Source organism: Erythrolamprus reginae, chromosome 6, assembly GCF_031021105.1.
Source record: "Erythrolamprus reginae isolate rEryReg1 chromosome 6, rEryReg1.hap1, whole genome shotgun sequence".
Taxonomy (NCBI): domain Eukaryota; kingdom Metazoa; phylum Chordata; class Lepidosauria; order Squamata; family Dipsadidae; genus Erythrolamprus; species Erythrolamprus reginae.
Window position 1 is genome coordinate 62,872,531 of NC_091955.1, and position 24,553 is coordinate 62,897,083.

At 42.1% G+C, this 24,553-nt stretch overlaps 2 protein-coding genes and 1 non-coding gene across 8 annotated transcripts in view; all 3 read left to right on the forward strand.

Moving 5' to 3' along the window:
* The first annotated feature begins 3,358 nt into the window (after positions 1-3,358).
* Positions 3,359-3,431, forward strand: TRNAR-CCU (transfer RNA arginine (anticodon CCU)). The gene has a single exon. It is a non-coding gene; the product is annotated as a tRNA-Arg (tRNA).
* A 362-nt stretch (positions 3,432-3,793) lies between these two features.
* On the forward strand, positions 3,794-8,517 carry FMC1 (formation of mitochondrial complex V assembly factor 1 homolog). 2 transcript variants are annotated; one of them, XM_070756019.1, is made up of 3 exons: positions 3,794-4,169; positions 4,341-4,590; positions 7,562-8,517. In XM_070756019.1, exons 2-3 carry the CDS (start codon positions 4,453-4,455, stop codon positions 7,763-7,765), a joined length of 342 nt encoding a protein of 113 aa, XP_070612120.1. In that variant the 5' UTR covers positions 3,794-4,169; positions 4,341-4,452; the 3' UTR covers positions 7,766-8,517. The 2 variants fall into 2 exon arrangements, with proteins under 2 accessions (XP_070612120.1, XP_070612119.1); XM_070756018.1 differs by having other exon boundaries at positions 3,844-4,590.
* Positions 8,518-12,830: 4,313 nt separating this feature from the next.
* Positions 12,831-24,553, forward strand: part of LUC7L2 (LUC7 like 2, pre-mRNA splicing factor) — a 53,520-nt gene continuing 41,797 nt past the window's right edge. The window contains exon 1 of one of the 5 annotated variants that reach the window (XM_070756013.1): positions 12,831-13,259. In XM_070756013.1, coding sequence (XP_070612114.1) covers positions 13,199-13,259 — 61 coding nt within the window. In that variant the 5' untranslated portion in view covers positions 12,831-13,198. Of the gene's footprint in view, positions 13,260-13,469; positions 13,560-24,553 lie in introns of those variants that run through there. The other 4 variants (XM_070756017.1, XM_070756014.1, XM_070756016.1 and 1 more) reach the window with 4 other exon arrangements.

Here is a 24,553-nt window from a genome sequence, read left to right on the forward strand (position 1 = left end):
CAAGATACTTAGAAAACAGACATGCTTATTTTTCAAAAATGTAATTCTACAGCAAAAATTAATATAATTTGTTATCTATAATAACCAAAACAAATTTGCAACTATAAAAAAATGAGCCACAGCCCATATGATGACTAATGAATTCACCATGGATATAGTGGGAAATAGGTAAGTGGTAACAAACAAATCTATGTCTTATAAGTTGTAATGATAGCCAAAAAGCTTTCTCACAACATCTCAAGAAAAAAATGAATATATTCTTTACTAGGAGTGCAGGGATAGATGAACTGGAAGATACAATGTTTATTCAGACTGAGATCCATTATAACTAAAAATAGTGTTCAGAGAGATTCTATGTGAAATTTCCATGTAAATTCTCACCAGTGTTCTGTACCTTGAGATTATATAATGAATTTCCTAATTTGAATATTCTGGGAGCAATGGAGCAATTATTTTCTATATATAATTTAGTATTTTCTTTCCTTTAAAAGGGATAAAACAAATGACTGTTTTTAAATAAACATTCCCTTATATATCTAGTGTTTTATAAGATTATCCTGTATTTAATAAATCACCTGATGTAATCAATGCTTCCTGAATTTATAAAGTAAGATACTGTAGTCATCAGATATCAAGATCCGAGGGCATGTTAAATAACTGAGTAAAATATTCTGAGGTCTTATCTTAAAACAAAATTTCTTTTTACCAACAATTTTCACAAGAATGTTTTAAAATGAGTGTACAGTGGTCCCTTGACTTTCGCAGGTCTGACAATCGCAGAAAGTCTATACCACGGGTTTTCAAAAAATATTATTAAAAAAATACTCCATGTTTTTTTTGCACACCAAGGGTTTTCTGGGGCCGCCCGATATACAATACTGTGCATTTTAACTCTCCTCCTCCGCCCCCACCTCAGCCTACCTGCTTCTTTAAATAAAAGCTCTGCTTCCACCCCAGCCTCCCAATCCCTCCCCTTTAATTCTCGGAGCATTGGTATGCTCCACTTGAAGCCGAGCTCTACTGCCGCCCGCTGCAGCAAGTGCAGCAAAGTCCCCAGCTTGCTGTCCCATTGCCCCTGTGGGTTCTGGGGATAAGTAAAACCAGGAATGGAGGAGAGAGGGGGAGGAAGGAAGGGAGCGTCTCTCCTTCACGGAAATTTGACTTTCGCAGGCGGTCTTGGAATGTATCCCCCACGAAAGTCAAAGGACCACTATTTGTTTTGAAAGAGCCATAATTTTAAATACAGCTAATCTACCCATTGGTTCACTCTCTTGTGACTCTCCATAGCTATTAACCAAATAAGTAACCTATTTTTAATAGGAAGACTTCCTAATGCCATCTCTATCTCATCTTCAGCCCATTCTAGAGGCAACCAAAGTTCACTTTAGCTGCTCCAAAGTATGTCTCATCTCCTTACTCCCTGTTGACCACTTGGAGCTTCTATGATCATTCCCTCTCTTCTCCAATTGCAGAGACTGCAGTCTCTTGCTATTTTGGCTTGAGCTGCAAGCAGCTCCATATTTTTGGCCTTACAGAGAGGTCAGCTTGCCCATTGCTTTATTAGAAGTACCAGTTACACAATGCATGGGCTCCATATTTCAATTTCCATTCTTCTCCTGGAAGAAGAAAATATCTGTTTCTTAAACAAAAGTTTAGCAGTCTCATTTAAAAAAAAATCTGAGAAAGTTACTGGCAGTTTGGACAATTTAGTTTGATAATAAATAACATTCCGTCGCCTTTTATTGCTGCTTGTGTAGCAAATAAGTGCATTATAGATTTAAAAATCTCTCTCACACACAGACACAGTCAAGATAGTTTAGGATACAAGAATGTCAGTCTTTAGCACAACTAGGCATTCCTCTGGCAAAAATTTGCATGCTGACTAGCATGACTTGACATTCCTCTGATGAGATTTGCATGCTGACCACTTATTTTATTTATTTATTTTGTCAAGTACGTATTCTTTATAAGTATAAGTACTTGGACATTCTTCACTTATCAATTAACCTCTTAACCATCTCCTGTGAAACATTGAAAAGGTTATTGCCTTAGCAACCTGGAAAATAATTTGATTATAAAGTGAAAATAATACAGTTGTTGAGGTTTCCATTACTTTTCCCAGATATTTTTCAATACATGGCACTCAGGGCACCCTGATTTCTGTTTATGTTGGTTCACCAAATGATCCACAGGTCAGTAAGATGTAGGAGATCTGTCAGTTGCCTGCAAGCTCAATTCTGTTCTACTAATTAGACCAATTTTTCAGATGGCATCTTCCAGATGACATACCCCTGGGGGGGGAAAAGCCATCATAATTCAGGGGACAGATGTAGGGAGGAGGAAGAAGAATTTTGTCAGTTTGCTCACATTGCACCATTCCCTGCAGCACCTACACTGTTAGGCAGACGATTTTTGGATTTTTGTGTGCCAAAAAAACCTCTATGTTGATTTAGCCATTTCACAGAGAATTAAACTTTTGGCGTCAATCTTGCACATCTATACCCAGAGTCACCCAATTCTGTTCTGTCATACATTACGGAGAGCAATTGGTATTTTTTTCCAGCTGGAAATGCTGCATTAGAGGAGAAAAAAAATCTAGAGGAGGCACTAATCCTATTCCTATATTAAATCTATAAAGAACCACCACTCGTGCATTGTGACTGAAGCACAGTAATGCTTGGCTGTGGGAGGTAACATAACTTGTATCACTACTTTTTTGCAGTCTTAACTGGAAGAATGAATTTAAACTCCTGCCTCTTTTATTGCTTTTTACTCTTTTACTATTAAATAATATGAATTATGGACAATACATAAATTTGTGGAGGGAGGGGACTCTACCAGGAAGTGGAAAATTTGATTGTAGTCATTTTTTCTCAATTACCTCACAGGATTGTCATGGAGAAAATAACTAGAATATTACATATATTTCTGAATTCAATTACCTATAAAATTAAATACATGTAAAGTACGCCAAATGTTGAAAAATTGGACAGAAGATAAATGTTCAAATTAGCAAATATGAGGACATTTCTAAAATGCATTTACAAATGAAACAAACATTTTATTATAATTTCTACTCATATGCAAATTGGTACCTGAACAAAATTGACAAGTTAATGTTTTGCCCTAATATCCACTGAAAGTGGAAGAAGCAGGTGGTTTGTTAGGAAGCTTCTGAATCCAGTTTCGCGGTGTACTGTGCATCGCGTAAATATCTGTGGCATGATTTCGGAAGACGTTTTAAGGCATAGAACTCTACTAGCCATGAATACTGTATTTAAGATGATCGGAAGGGGCGGAACCAATACACGAAGATTGTGATGTTAACTAGATGATTGGAAGAAGATGGCTTGTGCTAGCCCCAGTGGCCTAATGGATAAGGCATTGGCCTCCTAAGCCAGGGATTGTGGGTTCGAGTCCCATCTGGGGTGGTTTGTGAATTTTGATCGTCTTTTTTTTTTTCCTCTCTAAGAAGTTGCCGATCTACATTAAAATCTTGTTTCAGAATGCAAAAATACGGCGAAAATCATAGTGGCACCCAGAGAGAAACTAATGCTGGGGCTCGCTAAAAACAACGCTCTGTGAAGACTTCCTTCTATATATATGGTACACCATAAATTAAAAAATAATACATTTTGGCTAACAGGTGCACTCAATATAATTAACTAGGTGTAAAATGTATTTCGTCGGCCGTTTTAAGGGAATATTTTCCCTATTACCGAAAGTCTAGGAACAAAATAGTATATACAGTATGACTGAAATCTCGCTTTTAGGCATTTTAGGAACGACTTACACACACACAGGCAGATTCATCGAAAATTGGACTTGCAGAGTAAGTGGGTCACGGAAAGCTCTTCTAATGGGCCGACGCGAACTCTTTCAAGGACCAAATAAAGCAGGAAATTGCTTTGGGAAAAAAGGCTCAAAGCTTTGGATGTTTTCCTGCGCCTTTCAAATGGCTCTGAAATTCGTCGGTGTACAGTATTCTAATCATGTAACGCTTCCCACGATATCATTATTCCTGACTAATAGATGAGACGAAGCCCCGATACCCGAACGGATAGCAACTACGTCTGGAACAGAAGATTACAGTACATATCTGCCACATCTGAGGTGCTCGCGTCGCGCTCAGATACTGCGCTTTTGTTAAGGATGCTCCGAAACTGAAGGTGAAAAATAGCGCGCTTGCCATCCCTGTCCTACCGCACCCATTTGTGTGTACTCATTTTACGTGTTTATTGTTTTGCTTCTTTATATCCATTTATTTGTGCCATTTTTCACGTGTTTCCTTGCACTTGTTGACAAATAAAATAAATATTTTTTAAAAAAAACACGACCAGGACAGATCCGGTTGGTTTCGCGAGCTATCAGCCCTTTCCTTTTTGATTGGACGTTGGGTGAAAGAGGAACTCTGTGATTGGCTGGATATTACATTCCAACAGCGGAAGCAAAATGGCGTCTCTCGGGTCGCCGCTTCGCACTTTCCGTGGTTTGTTGAGGGAGCTGCGTTATGCTCTAGGAGGGAGCGACGTCTCTTACCGAAACAAGGCAGCGTATCGTTATCTGAAGGAAGCTTTCCGATGCCATCGGGTATGTATATTCCGGTGCTGATACTCGAAACCTGCCCGACCTTTGCGTTAATAACGGCTTGCTTCTTTTTGTCTTCGAATATGGCGTTTTTATCTGGGTTTTGGAAGTTGGGTTTTGGAGACTGGCGAAGCTGTGGCGATCCAAAAACTAGACACCTGGGTTTTTATGCAAATGTTAACTAAAATGATATTTTTGTACTGATTCATGATACTGTTAAAGTTAAATTATTACAGCGTACGATATCAAGGTTTTGTGAAAAGGTTTCAAGCCATTTCAAGACAAGACTTGCTACACGTTCTTTACTGCTCCCCCACCCCGTTGCGTTCGATGTGAATTTCAAGATATTAAACGCATTGTGTCTTTTGGATATATTGTAATACAGCAGGCTCTCCAAATTTGGCAATTTTTAAAATTATTTATTTTTAATTTTCATATTTGGACCGGGACTCACTGCTCACAGTCACTCATGCCCTCATCACCTCGAGGTTCGACTACTGTAATGCTCTCTACATGGGGCTACCTTTGAAAAGTGTTTGGAAACTTCAGATTGTGCAGAATGAAGCTGCGAGAGCAGTCATGGGCTTCCCCAGGTATGCCTATGTTACACCAACACTCTGCAGTCTGCATTGGTTGGCGATCAATTTCCGGTCACAATTCAAAGTGTTGGTTATGATCTTTAAAGCCCTTCATGGCATTGGACCAGAATATCTCCAAGACCGCCTTCTGCCGCACGAATCCCAGCGACCGATTAGGTCCCACAGAGTGGGCCTTCTCCGGGTCCCGTCAACTAAACAATGTCGGTTGGCGGGCCCCAGGGGAAGAGCCTTCTCTGTGGCGGCCCCGACTCTCTGGAACCAGCTCCCCCCAGAGATTAGAACTGCCCCTACCCTCCTTGCCTTTCGTAAACTCCTTAAAACCCACCTTTGTCGTCAGGCATGGGGGAACTGAGATATCTCCCCCGGGCCTATACAATTTATGTATGGTATGCTTGTATGTATGTCTGTTTAATAATGGGGTTTTAAAATATTTTAAATTGTAAATTATTAGATTTGTCATGAACTGTTTTTATTGTGTTGTGAGCCGCCCCGAGTCTACGGAAAGGGGCGGCATACAAATATAATAATAATAATAATAATAATAATAATAATACTTTTCACCCTTAACCCTCCCTTCCCTCAGTTTTTTCTTATTCATAGTCACAGCCAAGTCAGAGTTCTAGATAATTTCTTTTTTAGAATAGAATAGAATAGAATTTTATTGGCCAAGTGTGATTGGACACACAAGGAATTTGCCTTGGTGCAGATGCTCTCAGCGTCCATAAAAGAAAAAAATATATTTGTCAAGAATCAATAACAACACTTAATGATTGTCATAGGGCTCAAACAAGCAATGAAGAAACAATCAATAAAAATCTTTATGTCTTCATTGGCCTTATCCCTTTCCACCCATGCAAAATAAAGTTTCCATTTTTTCTTATCCTTTCAGCTTTTTCATCCCATGAACAGTTCAGTGAGATAATATGAGTTATTTCCATTTGTACGTGTTCAAATATATAATCGTTCCATTGTTTTAGTGTCCATTTACTTTTATCCTTCCATCCATATACTATAGTTGCATGAGCAGCTTTTATCATAGTCCTTAATACTTCTTGTTCTTCTGTCTTCATTCCTTGAGTTTCTTTAATACCTCCTTCTATTATGTCCCATCCTACCCGCAATTCATTTTTAACTATACCATTTATATTTTTCAGTATTAAAGTCCAGAACTTTTGAATCTCCTTACATTCCCACCAAAGACGTGTGTACCATCCCACTGCAGGACCACAATGCCAGCATTTAGGGCTTAGTCCTCCAATTATATATGCCAGCTGGGCAGGAGTTCTATACCATTTTAGATATATTTTCCTTTCCATTTCCTGAAATTTCTCTATTTTAATTTTTTATATCCCTCACATTATTCCTTCTATTCTTTCATCCGTTAAATTAAAATCCTTTCTCCATTTATTCTTAATTTGATCCTTATTCCAAATTTGGCAACTTTAAAGACTTGTGGACTTCAGCTTCCAGAATTCCTCATACAGCCTGAAAGCTGTCAGATTTGGAGACCCCTGTAATACAGAATGGCAGCTGAGGGCCATTTCAAATGGGATAAAAACTGCCCTGTAGGCAAAAGAGTTGCACTTGTGGAGTTCTGACATGTGGACCGTTACACAGCAAAAGAGTGGGAAAAGCTGTTGAGAAGGGCTTAGTTCAGGCTATTTGGAAGGATTTTTTTTAACCTTATGTGCCATCTTAGTCCCAGAGCTGCTTTTTCAAGAAGCAACTGCACTTTCTTTTTCTGGAAAGATGTCTGAAGAACAGCTTCAAAGAAAAAGCAGAAATCCAGTTGCCTCTTGAAAAATCACCATAACCTGGATGACAATCTGAGGTTAGTTGGGGGAAAGATCAGAAGCAATGTGAGAAAATATTATTTTACTGAAAGAGTAGTAGATGCTTGGAACAAACTTTCAGCAGATGTGGTTGATAAATCCACAGTAACTGAATTTAAATATGCCTGGGATATATCCATCTTAAGATAAAATACAGGAAATAGTATAAGAGCAGACTAGATGGACCATGAGGTCTTTTTCTGCCGTCAGTCTTCTATACTTCTATGACTTAAAATCTCCATAGACATGAAATTATAATGCAGAGCACATGGAAAAAGTCTATTTACAAGGTAGGATTGACTTATTCCTTAGGATAGGATTATATGAAAAAAATGAATAAAAATGTAAGAACATTACGTTTCAATTTTCTATGTGGAACAGTGATTCCCTTGAATATGCTATCATTGTGCTGCCACTGTAATAAATTCTTGCAACTTTATTGGACACATACATATTGCCTCAAGTTACTATAAGCTAAAATGTATTTATCTGAGTTGAAAATTAGATTCAATACCATTTCTTATGTCCTTTCTGTGATTCCAGGTAACCAGTGAAAAACTCTGCAAAGCCCAGCATGAGTTACATTTTCAGGCTGCTACTTATCTCTGTCTTCTGCACAGTAACCGGGAACACTTAATACTACATAAGGAATATCATGGCAAAGGAGAAAAATCAACAGACTTAGCGGCAGGACTTGCAGGATTTAAACTACCACAACAGCCTGGAGGAAAAGGATGGGAATCATAAATGTGGTTGAACTATTTCGTAAGATTTTTTGAGCTGTATTTTTTTCCAAAATGCTGTTTAAATAAAAATGCTTGTATGACATACAGACATTTTTAGCTTGATATAGTCTTTAGGTTTCATATTCAATATAATATATAGCATGTAGCATTAGTTCTGAACTTTTAGATTCCTTTCCAGGATTGTGACACTACACCACTTATTCATTAACTGTTCAGTCCGCTAGGTTCTGAAGTCACCATTTGCAACCTTATTTGCTGGCTTCCACCAAGCAAAGTCAATGGGGAGCTAATGATTCACTTAACAATGGCAATCATGCGCTTTGGAATGGCTTGTTGCTAAATTACATGTTCACATGACATTGCACTTTACAAACCACATTGCTTTACAACAGCAATTCCAGTCCCAATTGATGTTATTAACTGAAGTCTATATTTTAATAGGTGCAGTATTTTAACAACAAAAATCTTCCTATGGAATAGTATCACAGAAAAGATCAGATAACTTGAAGATAGTACCAGGATTCTCTGATTACCATTACTGACTTGCCACATTTTTATCACCCTAGCTGTATCACCATCTGATTTATTATTGAGAAAATCATTTACGGTGCCTTGGCAGATAAAATATACTGTATACCACTTGTTATGCAAACTAGCTTGAATAGATTGTGTATATTTAATATGTATAATGAAAAGTACATTGTGATTATTATATTTAAGAGAATTATTAAAGTCAATTTCATTTACAAAATACCTAACCTAGAATTCAAAAGATTTTCTGCAAACCATTTTTATCACAATCAATGTAACAGTGTCCATGCAGTTCAGGAAAACATTTCCAGTATTTAATTTTTCTGTGGAAGAAGACTAAAATTGCTCCTGTAATGATAGGCAACTTGGAACCCACTGAATATACTCTTTCCAACTCATTTTATACTGACACTAAACAAATTGTCACTAGTTGAATCATTTCAGAGCTATTTCTTTACCAGACCCCTCAATGCTTTCAACAATAGCAGAGCTTCTAACATACTACCTACACTGGAAAGTTCTTAAGAATATTCAGGGAGATATTCAAAGATCTATCTGTCTTGAAAATAGCCCATGTTAAACTATAGCATAATCAAACACCAAGGACTGACCACAAGAAATATTTTGTGACAATTTATATTATGTCAAAATATTTTATAAAATTTGCCACATTTCAATTCCACAGGAGTTACTCGTTCCAGATTTTGTGTGCATTCTGTAAATTAGTCCACTTGAGATACAATACTTTGCTTCAAAAAATTGTTGCCCTATGATGAACTGTTTTGACCGGTTAAAGGGCATGTTTTAGTAGGATATGGATTGGACAGCTCATAACTCCTTGGATTAATTATCAGCCTTGATAGCTTCAAGACAGGATTAGACAGATTCATGGATGCCAAGTGTATTGGTGGTTATTGAAATGGAGGTCCATGTGCCGCCTCTATGTTGGTTGAGGCAGGCAGGATTCCATCGAGTACTATTTGTTGGGGGTCAGGGGAAAGGGAGGGTCTTGCCTTCTCTTTCTGCTCAAGATCCCCATGGACAATTGGTGGGCCACTGTGTGACGCAGAATGCTGGACTCGATGGGCTTTGGCCTGATTCAGCATGGCTCTTCTTATGTTCTTATCCTTTAAGTGATATTTCTTTACCAGACTGCTTAATGCTTTCAACAATGACAGAGCTTCTAATGTACTGCCTTTACTGGAAAAGTTGTTTTATATTTATCCATGTATCTACCTTGAAAAAAACATGTTGAACTGTATAGCACATTCAAACATCAGCATAGGAAATGTTTTCTCATGTTTTAAGGCTCCCTGTACAAACCAAATTTGCATCTATTACTCACATCAATCTCCCTATAACTTGGTAATTTTTACATATCACCATCCAAAAGCTACTAGGTATTGACTGCTAGCTAAAGGCAATCGTATTTTTAACACAACTTCTTCGCATAACTGTTGTTATGTCTTTGGTTACCCAATTTTATAGCTACTTTATTTTTCTCACTTTGAAGATAGCTCAGAAGGTTTTGAATTTGTTTATAATTCCTCACCTTTCAACTTTGCAGTTTCAAATAACAGTGAGACATTGTCTGGTTTCATTATAGTTGTAAACATTTGTTTTTAATAGTATTTCAAGATGTCTAAATATTAAGATACAGTATTGACTATAATTGGACAAATTTGTAAATAAAATATCCAGCTTTATGTTTTCTGAAAACCTAATACATTACATTTACTTTATTAATGTAGAAAACTTGTGATTATGATGTCAATTTAAATAATTTAGTATTCAATGTAATGCAAATTGTAAATGATATCAGGTCACATTTAATCCAACTCAGTTTCTCAGTCAATGTGAAACTAGTACATGAATAATTAAGACTAACACAGGTACAGTTGCATTTAGATGCTAATTTTGTCTATGCAGAACGGAGAAAAAGTTGACTTACTTACTTACTTATTTGACTTCTATGTTGCCCAACCCCGAAGGACGTAGTCCTTAGAAAATAGCACTGTGGAAGGGAAATGCACTATCTTAGAAAGTGAAAATATCTTTTGAGCTGCAGAGCTCGAAAAGCAAAAAAATTCTGAATGTTAATTCATCAGTTGCAATATGCAAGTTAGCTGTGGATAAAACACTTTGTGTCTATTAGAATATGTATGAAGATTTAAAGAAAAAGTTTATTCTACTAAAATAATTTCAGAGACAATAAAGATGTTTCTGTCAGTGTAAGCTTTTAGAAATGATATTTAGAATTCTTAGTTTTTATTTTCCCTTCTATAATAGTTCTGTGACTTTGCTATCCAAACATTTAAATTCAATTATTTTTATGCTTTACTATATTTAACTAATATAAAATGAATGTTTAAATATTTTGCCTCTTCTATCAAATTGGAATCAGTTACATATTTTCCACAGAAATATAATTTTGAATAATATGAATAATCCCATTTTGTGGGATTCGTTCACTAATTGAGATCTACTTGTAAATTAATTATGAGTTAATTAATTATGAGTTCTGCTTCTCATTGCCTTTCATAATAATTCTCTTCCCAGTATGGTGTGTGTGTGTGTGTATTTCCTATATTCCTTCTCAGGACTACAATTAAGTCCAAAATTTCTGTTGCTAAGTGAGACATTCGTTAAATGATTTCTATTCCATTTACCTTTCTTGTCACAATTCTTAAATGAATCACTGCAGTTGTTAAGTTAGTAACATGGCTGTTAAGTGAATAAGACTTCCCCACTGACTTTGCTTGTCAGGTCACAAAGGTGGCAACATGATCCTGGGAACTGCTACTGTTAGATATAAGAAAATTTAAAAATAAAATTCTATATAGAAATTTATATAAATGTAGGAGATTTAATACTGCTTGGGCAGGGGGTTCATTTGGATGACCTACATGGTCCCTTTCAGCTCGAACTTGTTAAACATTAGTTGCTTTAAGATAGTTGGAGAAAATATGCTGACATACTCTTTTTGTTAATTAAAAAGGGGACCAATGAAAGAGACATGCTTTAATGCCAGGAGGCCAGGAAGAACATGAAAGGAGGATGCTGTATAGGGGAGTAGAGGATATTATAAAAGAGATTTATAAGTCATTAGATGAGGGCAGGATGCTGTATAGGAGTACAAGAAAAATATGTCAAAGAGATATTGTAAATCTCTGAGGCATCACGGAGCAGGTGTGATTCGTAACTGTCCAATAGGAGAGATTTGGGAGAGGCGTGGAGATAGAAACTATAAAATGTAAAACTATGGAAATCTAAAGTGTGGCTTTTGGCTCAAACCTCACTTTAAGGCAATGTTTCAATTATTTTCTCTTACCCACCCTACCCCCCGGAAGAAGTAAGCATTTTGTGCGCGTCCCCCCTCCCCAAACTCCTTGCGGGGACAATTGTTTGCAATATTCAGCACGTTTTTGCTGAAAAAACTCAAGCGGCTTATCAGAGTGATGTGTTTAAGTGACACCTTAATTTATTTAGCTTTATGCTGTCCGCTGCCAACATTTTTAGACATCGTAAACATACCAGTCTTTCCTCGTCTCCCACCGTAGTCACAGTGAGGCCAAACGCTACATACACTTCATCATATTTCCTCATCTTAGCTTTCAGAAGAGTTACATTTATTATCTCCGTCTGTCTTCTTTCTTTTCATCCGTTAAATATTTTTCCATGGTGTCTCTTAAGGGTTTGTGATATGCACTTCATATGTCCGACTCTGTGCTGCGTGCTATTGTTTGGTGCAAAAAAACCCCCCTCCCTGCAGCAAAAAAAGCATGTTCCCTGGGGTCACGCACCCCCCCCCGCATCATTCCCAGCCCCCCCTCCCGGGGATCCACCCCATTATTTGAAAAACTCTGCTTTAAGGTCAGACTGAATGGTCTACCGCACTTTGCAAACTGCTTTTATTATTATTTTCCAATAAATACTTTTTTTTTAATTGATCCAAGTTTCTTTGGTTATTTCTAACACTTTCATAAATATGAGTCAGCTGCCATGCATTTTAACTTTGATCAGTAACCACGTGGCTATTGCAACCGGGTCATATGAAAAATAAGTCCTTTTTTTTTAGTGTTGACATAACTTTGGTTATTAAATGAACTGTTGTCAATCGAGAACTACCTGTATATGCATCTGAAGTGAACTGTGACCTATGAAAACTTATTCAATAATCATTCAATAAATCTATAAGTTTCTATGGGGAACACAAGATTTTGGAATACCATGCTAACATTTCTCCTAGTTTCTGCTTATGTTTTCTCTTATGATAGATTTAGTAAATAGACGCACAAATGAAGTTATTTAGGAAGTATCACCAGAAGTTTTTTTTTACTTCCGACATAAACACATGAAAGGATCACATTGCGCCGCAATCCAAAAGGAAAAGAACTACGTCACAAAAAGTGACCACACCGAGCCACCAATCGGCTCCTACGCGAGTCTAAAGGAATAACGAATTCGCCCGGCCAATCAGCAAAGGCAGAAAGGCCGACGTCCCTGCCCTGATTCAGTTTCCAGGTTAGCCAATCAGAGGGAAATTAATAGTAAGTGGAGGCGGGAGACAAGCGCACGCGCACGGATGTCCGTTACTTCCAGGCAGCGCGCGTACGCCACTGGAAGCAAGCGTGGAGAGGTCGGGCGCGCGGCTGTAGTCGCGGTCGTGAGGTAACGCCGGGCGCGAGGCGGTTATCTGTCCCTTGTCGACAAGAACGGAAAGTGCGAGCGCCATTGGAGCTACCCCGAGCTCAGCGGCCCGAAAAAAAAAAGAAGCCCGCTTCCGCCTTAGGCGGCCTCTGAGGGAAACGACCGCCGCGTCAGGTTCGATTATCTTCTAGGCCGCTGTGGGCGGGGTTTATACGGATTTGGCCGGCCCACTCGGGCCCCGCGCATTTTCAGGATGTCGGCACAGGCTCAGATGCGCGCGATGCTGGATCAACTCATGGGCACCTCCCGTGACGGTAAGAGCTGCTACTTGCTAGTCAAGCTAGGGGAAGCCTCCCGGAGGCAGTGTGGGCGGGAAGACAGAAAAGGCCCCGAGTGATGATTGGCAGGGCTCATGTCTCGATTTTCTTTTCCTCACCCCATTGGGGGCGGGCCTCGGACAAGGGGGGGGAGGCTAGAGGCCGGGTTTGGGCGCTGAGATAACGGGAAGGGTCGGGTGCACGATTCGCTTCAGGAAACGGGAGAAAGAGTTGGGTTATTAGGTAACGGGAGGATTAATATCTCTGTTTCCAGGGCACTGTGAGTTTTTGACAAGGGTAAGCTTCATTACTATTCTTGCGAAAGGATCTGGTCTTCGTTACCACCGAAATGTGAAGTTGTGCCCATTCTATTGTTCGTCAGCAGACTTTACCTGATTAGAAGAAAGGCGCTCAGCTTGTTACTACAACTGCACACATATTTTGATACTGAAAATCTGACCCAAACCAGCATTTCAAATTAATTCTTATTCCTGATATTAAAATATTTCTGGTGGCTTATTTTAAACAGTGTAATTATATTTCTATAAATTATATTTCTATATATATGCATACAAACATACACACGTGTGTATGTTTTGATATATTTCTTGACAAATGAATTATCATTTTACAATAATTTGTTTTTTGAGGAGTTTGACAGAACATGTTGTGATGAACCATTTATTTCTGAACAGTATTTAAAGCATTTTCTCAATAAATACTAATTAAATAATTAATAATATTTTTAGTCCCTTTGTGAACACATTGTAAAGCAATGTAGTGGGGAAAAGAGAACTGTTGCATTAAATGTATGTATACAAAATAAGCTTAACATTTGTTTTGTCTATAGACTAATCTTAAGAAATTTCTTAAATATAAATCTGCTTACACAGATTAATGAGTTTTTCCCTTTTCCCCCAAACTTTTTTGAATGCATGGTAGATTGTTTTTCTATTTTATTTATTTTATTTATTTATTAGATTTGTATGCCGCCCCTCTCCGTAGACTCGGGGTGGCTAACAACAATAATAAGACAATATAAACAAATCTAATATTTAAGTTTAAGTTAAATTTAAAAACCCTAATTTAAGAAACCAATCAAACATACAGACATACCAAGCATAAATTTTATAAGCCTAGGGGGAAGGGGCCTGATGACAGAGGTGGGTTTTAAGGAGCTTACGAAAGGCAAGGAGGGTAGGGGCAACTCTGATCTCTGGAGGGAGTTGGTTCCAGAGGGTCGGGGCCGCCACAGAGAAGGCTCTTCCCCTGGGTCCCGTCAGACGGCATTGTTTAGTCGACGGGACCCGGAGAAGGCCAACTCTGTGGGACCTAACTGGTCACTGGGATTCGTGCGGCAGAAAGCAGTCCCAAAAATATTCTCCGTACTGAAGGAGCGGGTCCAGCAGTCACATGGGTTGCTCATGTCCAATCCGGTGGAACTGAGCCTAGTATTAAAAAAGCTTGCCGGATCCGCCCCTTCCCCAGAATTCGCTCAGTTCGCATATCCTGCGGTTGTATTGTGATAGCTCGTTCAACATTCTAACACCTTCCCTTCGATCCTTTCCTTCAAAAAGTAGTAAGATTTATTGTCTTTAATTATTTACTTGCACTAATTGCGCCAGCCGTTTTAAAGAAAAAAAGCGGCTAGGCTTTTTTCCTTGGGAGAAGTTGCGGTTTCGTTTTCCCCCGGCGGTTTTGCCGGTTACGATTCCTGCGGCCGCTTGTGGATTCTTCTAATCCTTTGGCCTGGAGGTCCTGGTGCAAGTATTTACCTATTGAATTATTGATTATTTATTGTATACAAAAATATTTAAGGGCTTAAAGAATACCTCCTGCGGAGTGAGACGCCTTCTAGTCTCCTGGACTTAGTCGATCGCTTCCCCTTTAAGAAATTTTACGGAGCGATTTTTGTCGGCGCGAAGGCCTTCGCGCCCTTTTTAAATCTAGGCCTCTCGTGTTGGCCCCCTGCCAGCCGTGTAGGCCTCAGTCCACCGCGTGGATCCCGGAGCGGGCCTTGGGGGTCCCAGGCTAAATTCTCCACCGGCTAAGCCTCCAACCAGAGTGCCTTGGTTTACTTAATTATAAAGTTTAGGGAGGCTGGCCCCGCTGGGTTTGGGGGCACGAACTCTGGGTTTGCCCAGATTGTCCTCAAGTTTCAGCAGCTTCGAGGCCTCGAAGCAGGATCCATTCCTCTTGGGAAGTCCTTGAAATTCTTCTCCTTATTATTCAGTTATTGGCTCAGCCTTGTCTTCTGTTAATTGTCAGACTATGGCTACTTTTCCCAAGAGAGGCACAACTAAAGGTCCCAGAGAGGCCAGGCCTACAGGCGATGAGATTACTAGTATCCCCCAGGCCTCTTCCTCCTCTTCTCCAGGGGCCCGCCCCTCGACCAAGGTCACCAGGGCCGAGAAGAGAAGGGACCTAGCCCTACAAAAAATCCATGACAAATCAGCAAAACGTTTGAAAGTGCAGGCCCAAGTAATCAGTAGTCAAGACCCCCCAGAGGCTTCTAGTCTGCCTCCTTCTGGGGTCCCTGTGTTATCTCTGGATGAGCCAAACCTAGACAGACCCCAACCTAACCTATGGGGCATAGGTCCAGAGGAACCAGATATTATTGAAGATTCCCCCCAGCCAGGATCCTCCCAGGCCTTTAGGGATTCTTCTGCCATTTCTGCTGACATTTCCAGTTTACCTCCTGAGTTCCAGTCTATTTTTGCTGTGTTGTCCAAAGCCATTGATGCCAAACTCTCCACCATCAATGAGCTTCCCTTACCTCTTCCTCCTTCTCGCTCCTCCCGCCCCTTGGGTTCTCCCCCAGCGGTCAGAGCTCCTATTCAGGATGATTCAGATTCCTCCCAGGATGAATATGAGGATATAGAGGATGATGAGGATGCCTTTCAAGGCCTATCAGATGATGAGGAATCCCAAATAAAGGTTCCTCCTCCTATTACTATTTTTCCTTCTCAATTATTCAAATCTCTCCTCCTCAAAGCTAGAATTTCTACGGGATTAGCGGCCCAGGAGAAACAAGCCTCCACTTCCACTGATCCCCCGGAGGAGAATTTACCTTACTTCACAGAGGAACAGGAGGATAACGAGGTAATTCCTATGCCTAAGTTGTTTAAAGATGCTTTACTCAAACAGTGGGAATTTCCAGCCTCTGGCCTTAATCCTTCCACCAAGGACAGAAAGTTGTACAAACTTTCCTCTTCCTATGAAGAGCTTCTATCCTTTCCCAAACCGGATGAACCTGTCAAGATTCTTCACTCGGCAGCGGCTGTGCCAGGCGAGGCGGAGGAAGTCCTCCGCCCAGAGGACAAGCGCATTGAGCAAATGCTCAAAAGAGGATTCACCGCTGATTCCTGGGCCACTAAAAGCTCTGCAGCGGCTTCCTTTTTCTCCAGAGCCATGCTGCTGTGGCTTCGCCAACTTCAACAGCATATTCCTCCCGATGACTTGAGAGGTCAACAAGACTTCAACAAGGTCTTTGCAGCTGCCCAGTACGTGGCTGATGCCACCTTGCAATCTACTAGATTCTCTGCTAAGTCTATTGCAGCTTCTACTACGGCAAGAAGACTCCTATGGATTCGCCCTTGGCAAGCGGGAGTTCGCCAAAAGTGGCAGTTATCCCAGGGTCCCTTAAAGCGCGACCTTCTCTTCGGTGATCTTCTGGATCCACTCCTCACGGAAACCACGGACAAGAAGAAAGTTTTGGGTCCAACCACAAAAAAGGCTACCAAAACGCAGTCCTTTCGTCGCCCAGGGCGCCAGCAAGATCAAGCGGTTTCCTACCAGAGATCTCCAGGTCAGTATTCCCCCCGCTTTCGTTCCCAAGGTAGGAACTCCAGGGGTAGAGGGTTTCGCTTCCAAAGGGGAGCTTCCTCTAACAGGGCTTCAAAAAAACCTAGATGGTAATCCTACCTCTATTCCCATAGGGGGTCGCCTAGCTCATTTCGCCTCTAATTGGCGTCTCACTTCCAAGGACCCTTGGGTCATTGACACTGTTCAAACAGGCCTTCTTTTAGAATTTATTTCTCCTCCCCCTAAACGTTTTATTTCCTGCCCTTCTCCCAGGTCATCCTCAGATTGTAACCGTATGGAGGAGGCCATTTCTCATCTATTGTCCATCAGAGCCATTCAACCGGTCCCTTCCGGTCAGAAGGGCCTAGGTTTTTACTCCATCCTATTTATGGTTCCAAAGTCCTCCGGAGGTTGGAGAGCTATTTTGGATTTAAAGAAACTAAATTTATTCATCAAATATAGGAAGTTTAAGATGCACTCCTTGTCTTCTATTTTGGCCGCCATTCACTCGGGAGATTTCATGGTCTCCTTAGACCTCACTGAGGCCTACCTTCACATTCCTATAGCCAAATGCCACAGAAAATTTTTACGTTTTTCCTTTCAAGGCAGGCATTTCCAGTATAGGGCGATGCCATTTGGCCTTTCCTCGGCCCCTCGGGTCTTTACAAAGCTCTTGGGGTCCCTGGCGGCCTATATCAGGGCGTTTCCCATCCACATTTTATGTTATCTTGATGATATTTTAATTCATGGGAACTCCCTAGAGAAAGTGAAAACAGACCTTTCTGTCACCATGTCAGTCCTTCAGGACCATGGATTTTCCATCAACTTTGATAAAAGCCACCTCCAACCCTCCACATCCATTTCTCACCTGGGATCCATTATTGATACAGATTCCTCCCAGGTTTTTCTCTCTCCCGAGAGAAAACTCAGTATAGTGGAGTTAATTTCTAGCATTTTATCAAATTCTTCAGTTTCCATAGTCACCCTATCTTCCCTATTGGGGAAGATGGTGTCATGCATAGGCATCATTCCCTGGGCTCGCCTTCATGCTAGGGAACTCCAGTGGCTCCTGTTACCTTTTCAGAGATCAGGGCACAGCAACTCAAATCGACGCATTGTCATCCCACTGAGTGTTCGCAGATCCTTCAAGTGGTGGAAGTCTCCGGCCATGGACAGAGGATCCCCGTTCAGGTGCCCGGATCAATTTGTCATCACCACAGATGCCAGTCTATCGGGATGGGGCGCCCACGCCCAGGGGATGATAGCCCAGGGCACGTGGTCCCCGGAGGAAGCTTCCAGGCCAATCAATTGGCTAGAGTTAAGAGCCGTTTCCCTGGCTCTGAAACATTTCTCTCCTCGCATTCCCAACCGGCACGTTCTCATTCTCACCGACAACATTGCCACGAAAAGCCACATTTGCAGACAGGGGGGCACGAGATCCAAGGCTCTCATGAGGGAGGCCCTCAAGCTGGGCCTTTGGGCGGAAAAACATCTCCAGTCGCTCCTAGCCGATCACATCTCGGGGAGTCTCAACGTCCAGGCGGATTGGCTATCCCGGGCAACGATAGACCCAGGAGAGTGGAACCTCCATCAAGACCTGTTCCATCAAATCACCCTCAGATTCGGCCTACCAATTCTGGATCTCTTCGCGACCAATGCGAACGCCCAACTCCCTCGCTTCTATTCCAGATTTCCATCCCCGGGAGCGGAAGCAATCAATGCCCTCCGGAGTCCATGGCCTCCAGGCCTACTCTACGCATTTCCTCCAATTCCAATCCTCCCGGACGTGATTCACAAGGTCCTCACCGAGAGGGCCCGAGTAATCCTAATCGCCCCTCACTGGCCCCGCCGGCCCTGGTTCGCGGATCTCCAACAGCTGTCCGTCCAGGACCCTTGGCGACTCCCCGTTTCGGGGGATATGCTGCGGCAGGGGGCCTCCTTCCATCCAGACCCGGAGTGGTTCCACCTCACCGCCTGGCTGTTATCAGGAGAGATTTAGAGCTGCGTGGTCATGACCCCGATTCAGTGGAGGTCATTTTAAAGGCCAGAAGGGGTTCGACCAATCGAATCTACGACCACACGTGGTCCAAGTTTCACCAGTGGTGTCTACAGGAAGGTCTCTCCCCTCTGTGCATCCCCATACACAGAATAATTTCCTTCCTTATGCAAGGCTTCCATAAAGGACTTTCCACCAGCACCCTCCGGCGTCATCTGGCAGCCATTTCATCTGTCCTAGGAGGTCCCCGCAGACAGCCTCTCCGATCCTTCCCTGAAGTTCAGGAATTCCTCAAGGGCATAGCCAACCTCAGACCTTCCAAGGTCCACAGGTACCCATCATGGGATTTGCCACGGGTTCTCCATTCCCTCACGCAGGCACCATACGAACCCCTAAAATCGGCGTCCCTCAGGTACCTATCCTTTAAGGTAGCTTTTCTGGTGGCTATTACCTCTGCTCGACGCATTTCGGAGCTGGCTGCCCTCTCAATCAGGCAGGACCTTTGCCAATTCCATCAGGACAAGGTAGTCTTGCGACTGGACCCCACCTTCTTACCCAAGGTCAGTTCCATGTTCCACAGATCTCAGGATATTGTCCTACCTTCCTTCTGCCTCCAACGAGACCATCCCTTGGCAATTAGATGGCACACCCTGGATCTCACCAGAGCGCTGAGAATCTATATCCAACGCACAGGACCCTTTCGGAGGTCAGAAGCACTTTTTGTAGCCTATCATCCCAGAGTCATGGGGGCCAAAGTGTCTTCAACAGTAATAGGCCGTTGGATCAGAGGGACTATATCTAAGGCCTATGAGTCGGCCTCCCTCTCAGTTCCAAGGAACATCACAGCGCATTCCACCAGGAGCGCAGCCACCTCGGCCGCTTGGGCGACTCAAGCCCCGTTGGAGGAGGTCTGCAAAGCAGCCACTTGGGCCTCGCCAAATTCCTTCATCAGGCACTACAAGATTGATTCTTACGCTTCAGCGGACGCTGCCTTCGGCAGAAGGGTACTCCAATCCGTTATCTCACACGATAGCAAGCTAATCCCACCCTAGGGACCATCTATTGGGTATGTCCCATGTGACTGCTGGACCCGCTCCTTCAGTACGGAGAATAGGCGTTGATTGCTTACCTGAACGCCTCTTCTCGTACGGTGAGCGGGTACAGCAGTCACTTCCCGCCCTTGTATGTGTCTTCTTTACCTTTCTATATCTTTCTTCCTCTAACAATGAGAGTTGAACACTACAGAGCTTCACAACTGAGCCTAGTCTATGGATTCGCGAATTCTGGGGAAGGGGCGGATCCGGCAAGCTTTTTTAATACTAGGCTCAGTTCCACCGGATTGGACATGAGCAACCCATGTGACTGCTGTACCCGCTCACCGTACGAGAAGAGGCGTTCAGGTAAGCAATCAACGCCTATTCTGGTCCAATATTTTGATTTACTATTACATTATAATCATTTTATCTGTGTGATTGTGTGCACACAACCACACAGATAAAATTATCATAATTTGTGATGTAAGTAAAGTACAGTAATCTGCACTATTGTGTTTTGCTTATAAGGTAATTGTTAAAATCCTTCATAGAAGGATGAAGTTGGGAAGATAGGAATCTGAATTATTCCAAAAAAAGCTACCATACTTTTGGGGGTATAAGATGCACTGCCCCTCCCTTCCAAAAAAGTGGGTTAAAATGTCTGTGCGTCTTATACAGAATGTTGCTGGAGCCCTGTCCATCTGCTACCCCCCACCGGCCGTTTTTTGCTTCTGGGCATTGAGTTTTTGGCCTCTCCATGCTCCGCTTATGGCCTGTTTCAGGCTGCGGGGATAGCTGCTGATCACTGCCTCCATGCATTGCATTTTTGCCCTCCACGCACTCCATTTTTGATCTCTGCATCTCGTGTTTTTGGCCCACTCCTGAGGGCGGAAATTGCCACAGCCGATCACCACCTCTGAATATTGCATTTACAGCCCCCACATGCCCTGTTTTCAGCCTCTACCTGTCCTGGTTTACTGCCTCAGTGCGTTGCATTTTCAGCTGGTTCCAGGTGACAGGTGGTATTCTGGGAGGCTGATCCAACTCTAATCAGCCTCTTGTGCTGAATCAGGCTGCAATAACATGCTGAAGCTGACCAGGCTGTTTATGGTTTGCTGCAAGGATGCTAGCCTGATGAATACCAATGGATGCTGGTAGACAGAGACAGAAATTTTTTTCTTGTTTTCCTCCTCAAAAACTAATGTGTGTCTTATATTCCATAGTGTCTTACATTCAGAAACATACAGTATTTTGTAAACAAGAGACAGATAATAAAAACCTTTAAAGGTGTGAAATCAATAGCTATCATGCCATTGACTGAAGGAAGTGGGAAGATGAGATCTAGGATTCAGACTTTGCGACTTTACATATTTAGAAAGATAGGACTTATAGATGGTAGTAGATGGAGAATTTCTAGTATGCATGGCTTCCTATTTATATCATTTGGGAATGTGGAATAATTAATATATCAGGTAGGAAACCATCTCTGCCTTTTTATTCTGATTGGTTTGTAGCATCTCCTGTATTCCAACACCAATATGAAGCAACTGGTACCTATTTTTTTGTACTCCCACTAACTAGATCAGGGTGTCAATGCCACACACATAATGAACCATGTAACCTAATGTGATAGAAATTGCGCAAGCATGTTGTTCAAGGTGAGTGAGTGGGTAAAGGGTCTTAGGAGCCTGCAGACAACTCTTGGGTGCTGGGGGATGGCAAAAATACCCCCATTTTTGTGAAAAATTGGCTTTTTTTGCCTTTTTTTTACAAAAGGAATTTTTGCCTTCCTCTAGTCCCCAAGAGCTGTCTGCAGGCTCCCCAGGCCCCTTCCCCACCCCATTTTTGCAAAAAATAAAAAAAATTTAAAACCCGGCAAAAATTGTCTGTTTTTCGCAAAAAGAGACATTTTTTGTCATTCCCCAGCACCCAGGAGCTCTCTACAAGTGGGAGCGGGGCTTCTGGATAGCAAAACAAATGACTGCACTCGGTGTATAAGACACGCTGACATTTCCACCCTCTTTTTGGGGAGGGGGGTGTTGCGTCTTATATTCCGAAAAATACAGTAGTTTTGCTTGGCTTGTTTTCATCATCCACAGTTGGGGAAACAGGATACGTGCCACTTCAGAATAGTATTTTTATTGGTATATGAATTCCCAGCAATTATTTGGCATTTTACCTATGATTGAATTAACTATTAATTATTTTGTGCATGATAATTTAAGCCCATGTGTGGTTATTTGCTACACTTGCTACTAATGTATCCCATCCCTTCCTCTTCCCAAAGGCCCTCCTTTTTCTCCAGGAAATATAAACTGTTCAGAGCCTCCTGAAGAATCAGTTGGGTTGCCTAGGGCTTCTACAAATGTCCTTCTAACTGTCCTTGCCAAGAAGGTTTCCCAATCAGCTAGAAATCAAATCAGGTTTTCTATCTTTTTTTTCTTTATATGATAATCATCTGGATAATTATAAAGCTTGGATGCTAGATTTTACTAAAACATTTCCAGTATTTTTAGTTTTCCATTCAGTAACCCATTGTTTACAGCTTACATGCACTAAACACAATTCTCTCCATCTGATAGACGGAGTAGAAGGAAGACTTCCAGATAGACAGTATTTTGCACTTCACAGAAGGATATTGTGAAATATTTGTTGGAAGAAATATCAATATAAGAAAAGGTTTTCCCCCTTTTTCTCTCCTTTGATAATTCCATGTGTAGTGTTTCATAAATCAAACCTCCTGACCACACATTCTGGTTCTTTCACCTGTTAGCAGTTCGGTGTCTGAGTGGTAGAAACAAGACTCCACTTGAACAATGAGTCCTGGCAGACGCCATGTTGCATATGGCAGTGTTTTTCAGCCAGTGTGCCGTGAGACATCGTCAGGTGTGCCACGAAGAAGGAAGCTTAGTTGAGGACGCAAAAAGTTGCAAGAACAGAAGCTGAGCTTCCTTCTTCGCGCCTTTCTTCTCTACGGCAGGTGAACTTTGGGGCCCAGCGGGAGGGCGGTGGGAGCAGGAGGGCGGCAGCAGCAGTGGCACCGGGCAGTAGCCGCGGGGCTATGGCTGTGAGTGGGAGCTCCAGGGTGGAGGCACTGGCAGCTGCAGCGCCCAGCCCAGCTGGAGCTTCCCTGGCAGCGGCAGCAAGTGAGCTTTGGGGCCCGGCGGGAGGGCAGCGGGAGCAGGGGGGTGCCAGCAGCAGTGGCACCGGGCATGGGCGTGGGGCTGGCACTGGCCCGCTGGCTGGGTTAGGACAGAGATGCCAGCTCCGTGCCCATGCCTAGCGCAGCACCAGCATGTACGGCGTCCAGCAACACATCCATCCACCGCCGTTGATGCCTCTGCCCTGGAGCTCCTGCTCGCAGCCGACTGCCCTGATGCCGCTGTTGCCAGCGTGCTGTACAAGAGAGAAAGTGAGAGAGAGAAAGAAAGAAAGCGAGAGAGAGAGAAAAAGAGAGTGGGAGAGAGAAGGAGAGAGAAAGAAAGCAAGAAAGAGAGAGAGAGAGAAGGAGAGGAAGGGAGAGAGAGAGACAGGAATGAGAGCAAAAAGGGGAGAAAAAAAGAGAAATGAGAAAATGATTGATGCAGATAGGAAAGAGAGAGAAGTGACTCTTGATTTAAAGCATATGATAAAAAGCACCCAAAGAATAAGAGAGAAAAACCCCAGCCCTCACCTGTTTTTGGAAAGAATAAGAGAGAGAGAAAACCCAGCCCTCACTTGTTTTTGGAAATGGTTCAAGAGTGTGTACACACACACACAAGGGGGGGGGAGAGGGGATGGAAAAAGAGAGGAGAGTGTTTTAGAGTGTCATTTTGTGTCATTTTGGTTGGTGGTGTGCCCCAGGATTTTGTAAATATAAAAAATGCCGCGGCTCAAAAAAGGTTGAAAATCACTGGCATATGGATCCTATTGAGAGGTGACCAATGCTGGCGAGGAAGGTCAAAACCTGGTACCTTTTGTGTAGGGTCATCCATATAATTGCCTGTATCTGGGTGTTCAGCAACCCATTTGACTTTTCATTGCGTATTGATGTCAAAGTTGTTAAACGTTGAACAACTGTCAGAGGGAGCTTCCTGGATTTAAGCCTGCCAATTGATAGATGAAGATCAGTGTGCACAGGAAGAAATGGGTTTCTCAAAATTTTGTTGTATCCCTTCACTAAGGCTTCCTGCCTTCATAGAGTTGGTAGTGCAATGTGGCTCAAAATGGGGAGCCACAAGTAAGAATAGATTTTATGCAACTACTATGATCCTCATTGAATCATTTAGTTTAGCATCAATCTTGCTAGTGTGGCAGCTATTAAGCCAAACACGAGTGCAGTATTCAGCTGTGGAGTAGACCAACACTAGTGCTGATGTACTGAGAGTAGAGGCTGAGGCTTCCCACCCTCCTTGTCTTCCGTAAACTACTTAAGACTTAAGATCTTTCCCCCAGGCTTATTATAATTTATGTTTGGT

Excerpts from the sequence above, each read along its gene's own strand:
- FMC1 (XM_070756019.1), top strand. The coding sequence starts at position 4,453 with ATGGCGTCTCTCGGGTCGCCGCTTCGCACTTTCCGTGGTTTGTTGAGG. Across the intron at positions 4,591-7,561 it reads AAGCTTTCCGATGCCATCGG|GTAACCAGTGAAAAACTCTG; the intron begins GTATGTATATTC and ends CTGTGATTCCAG.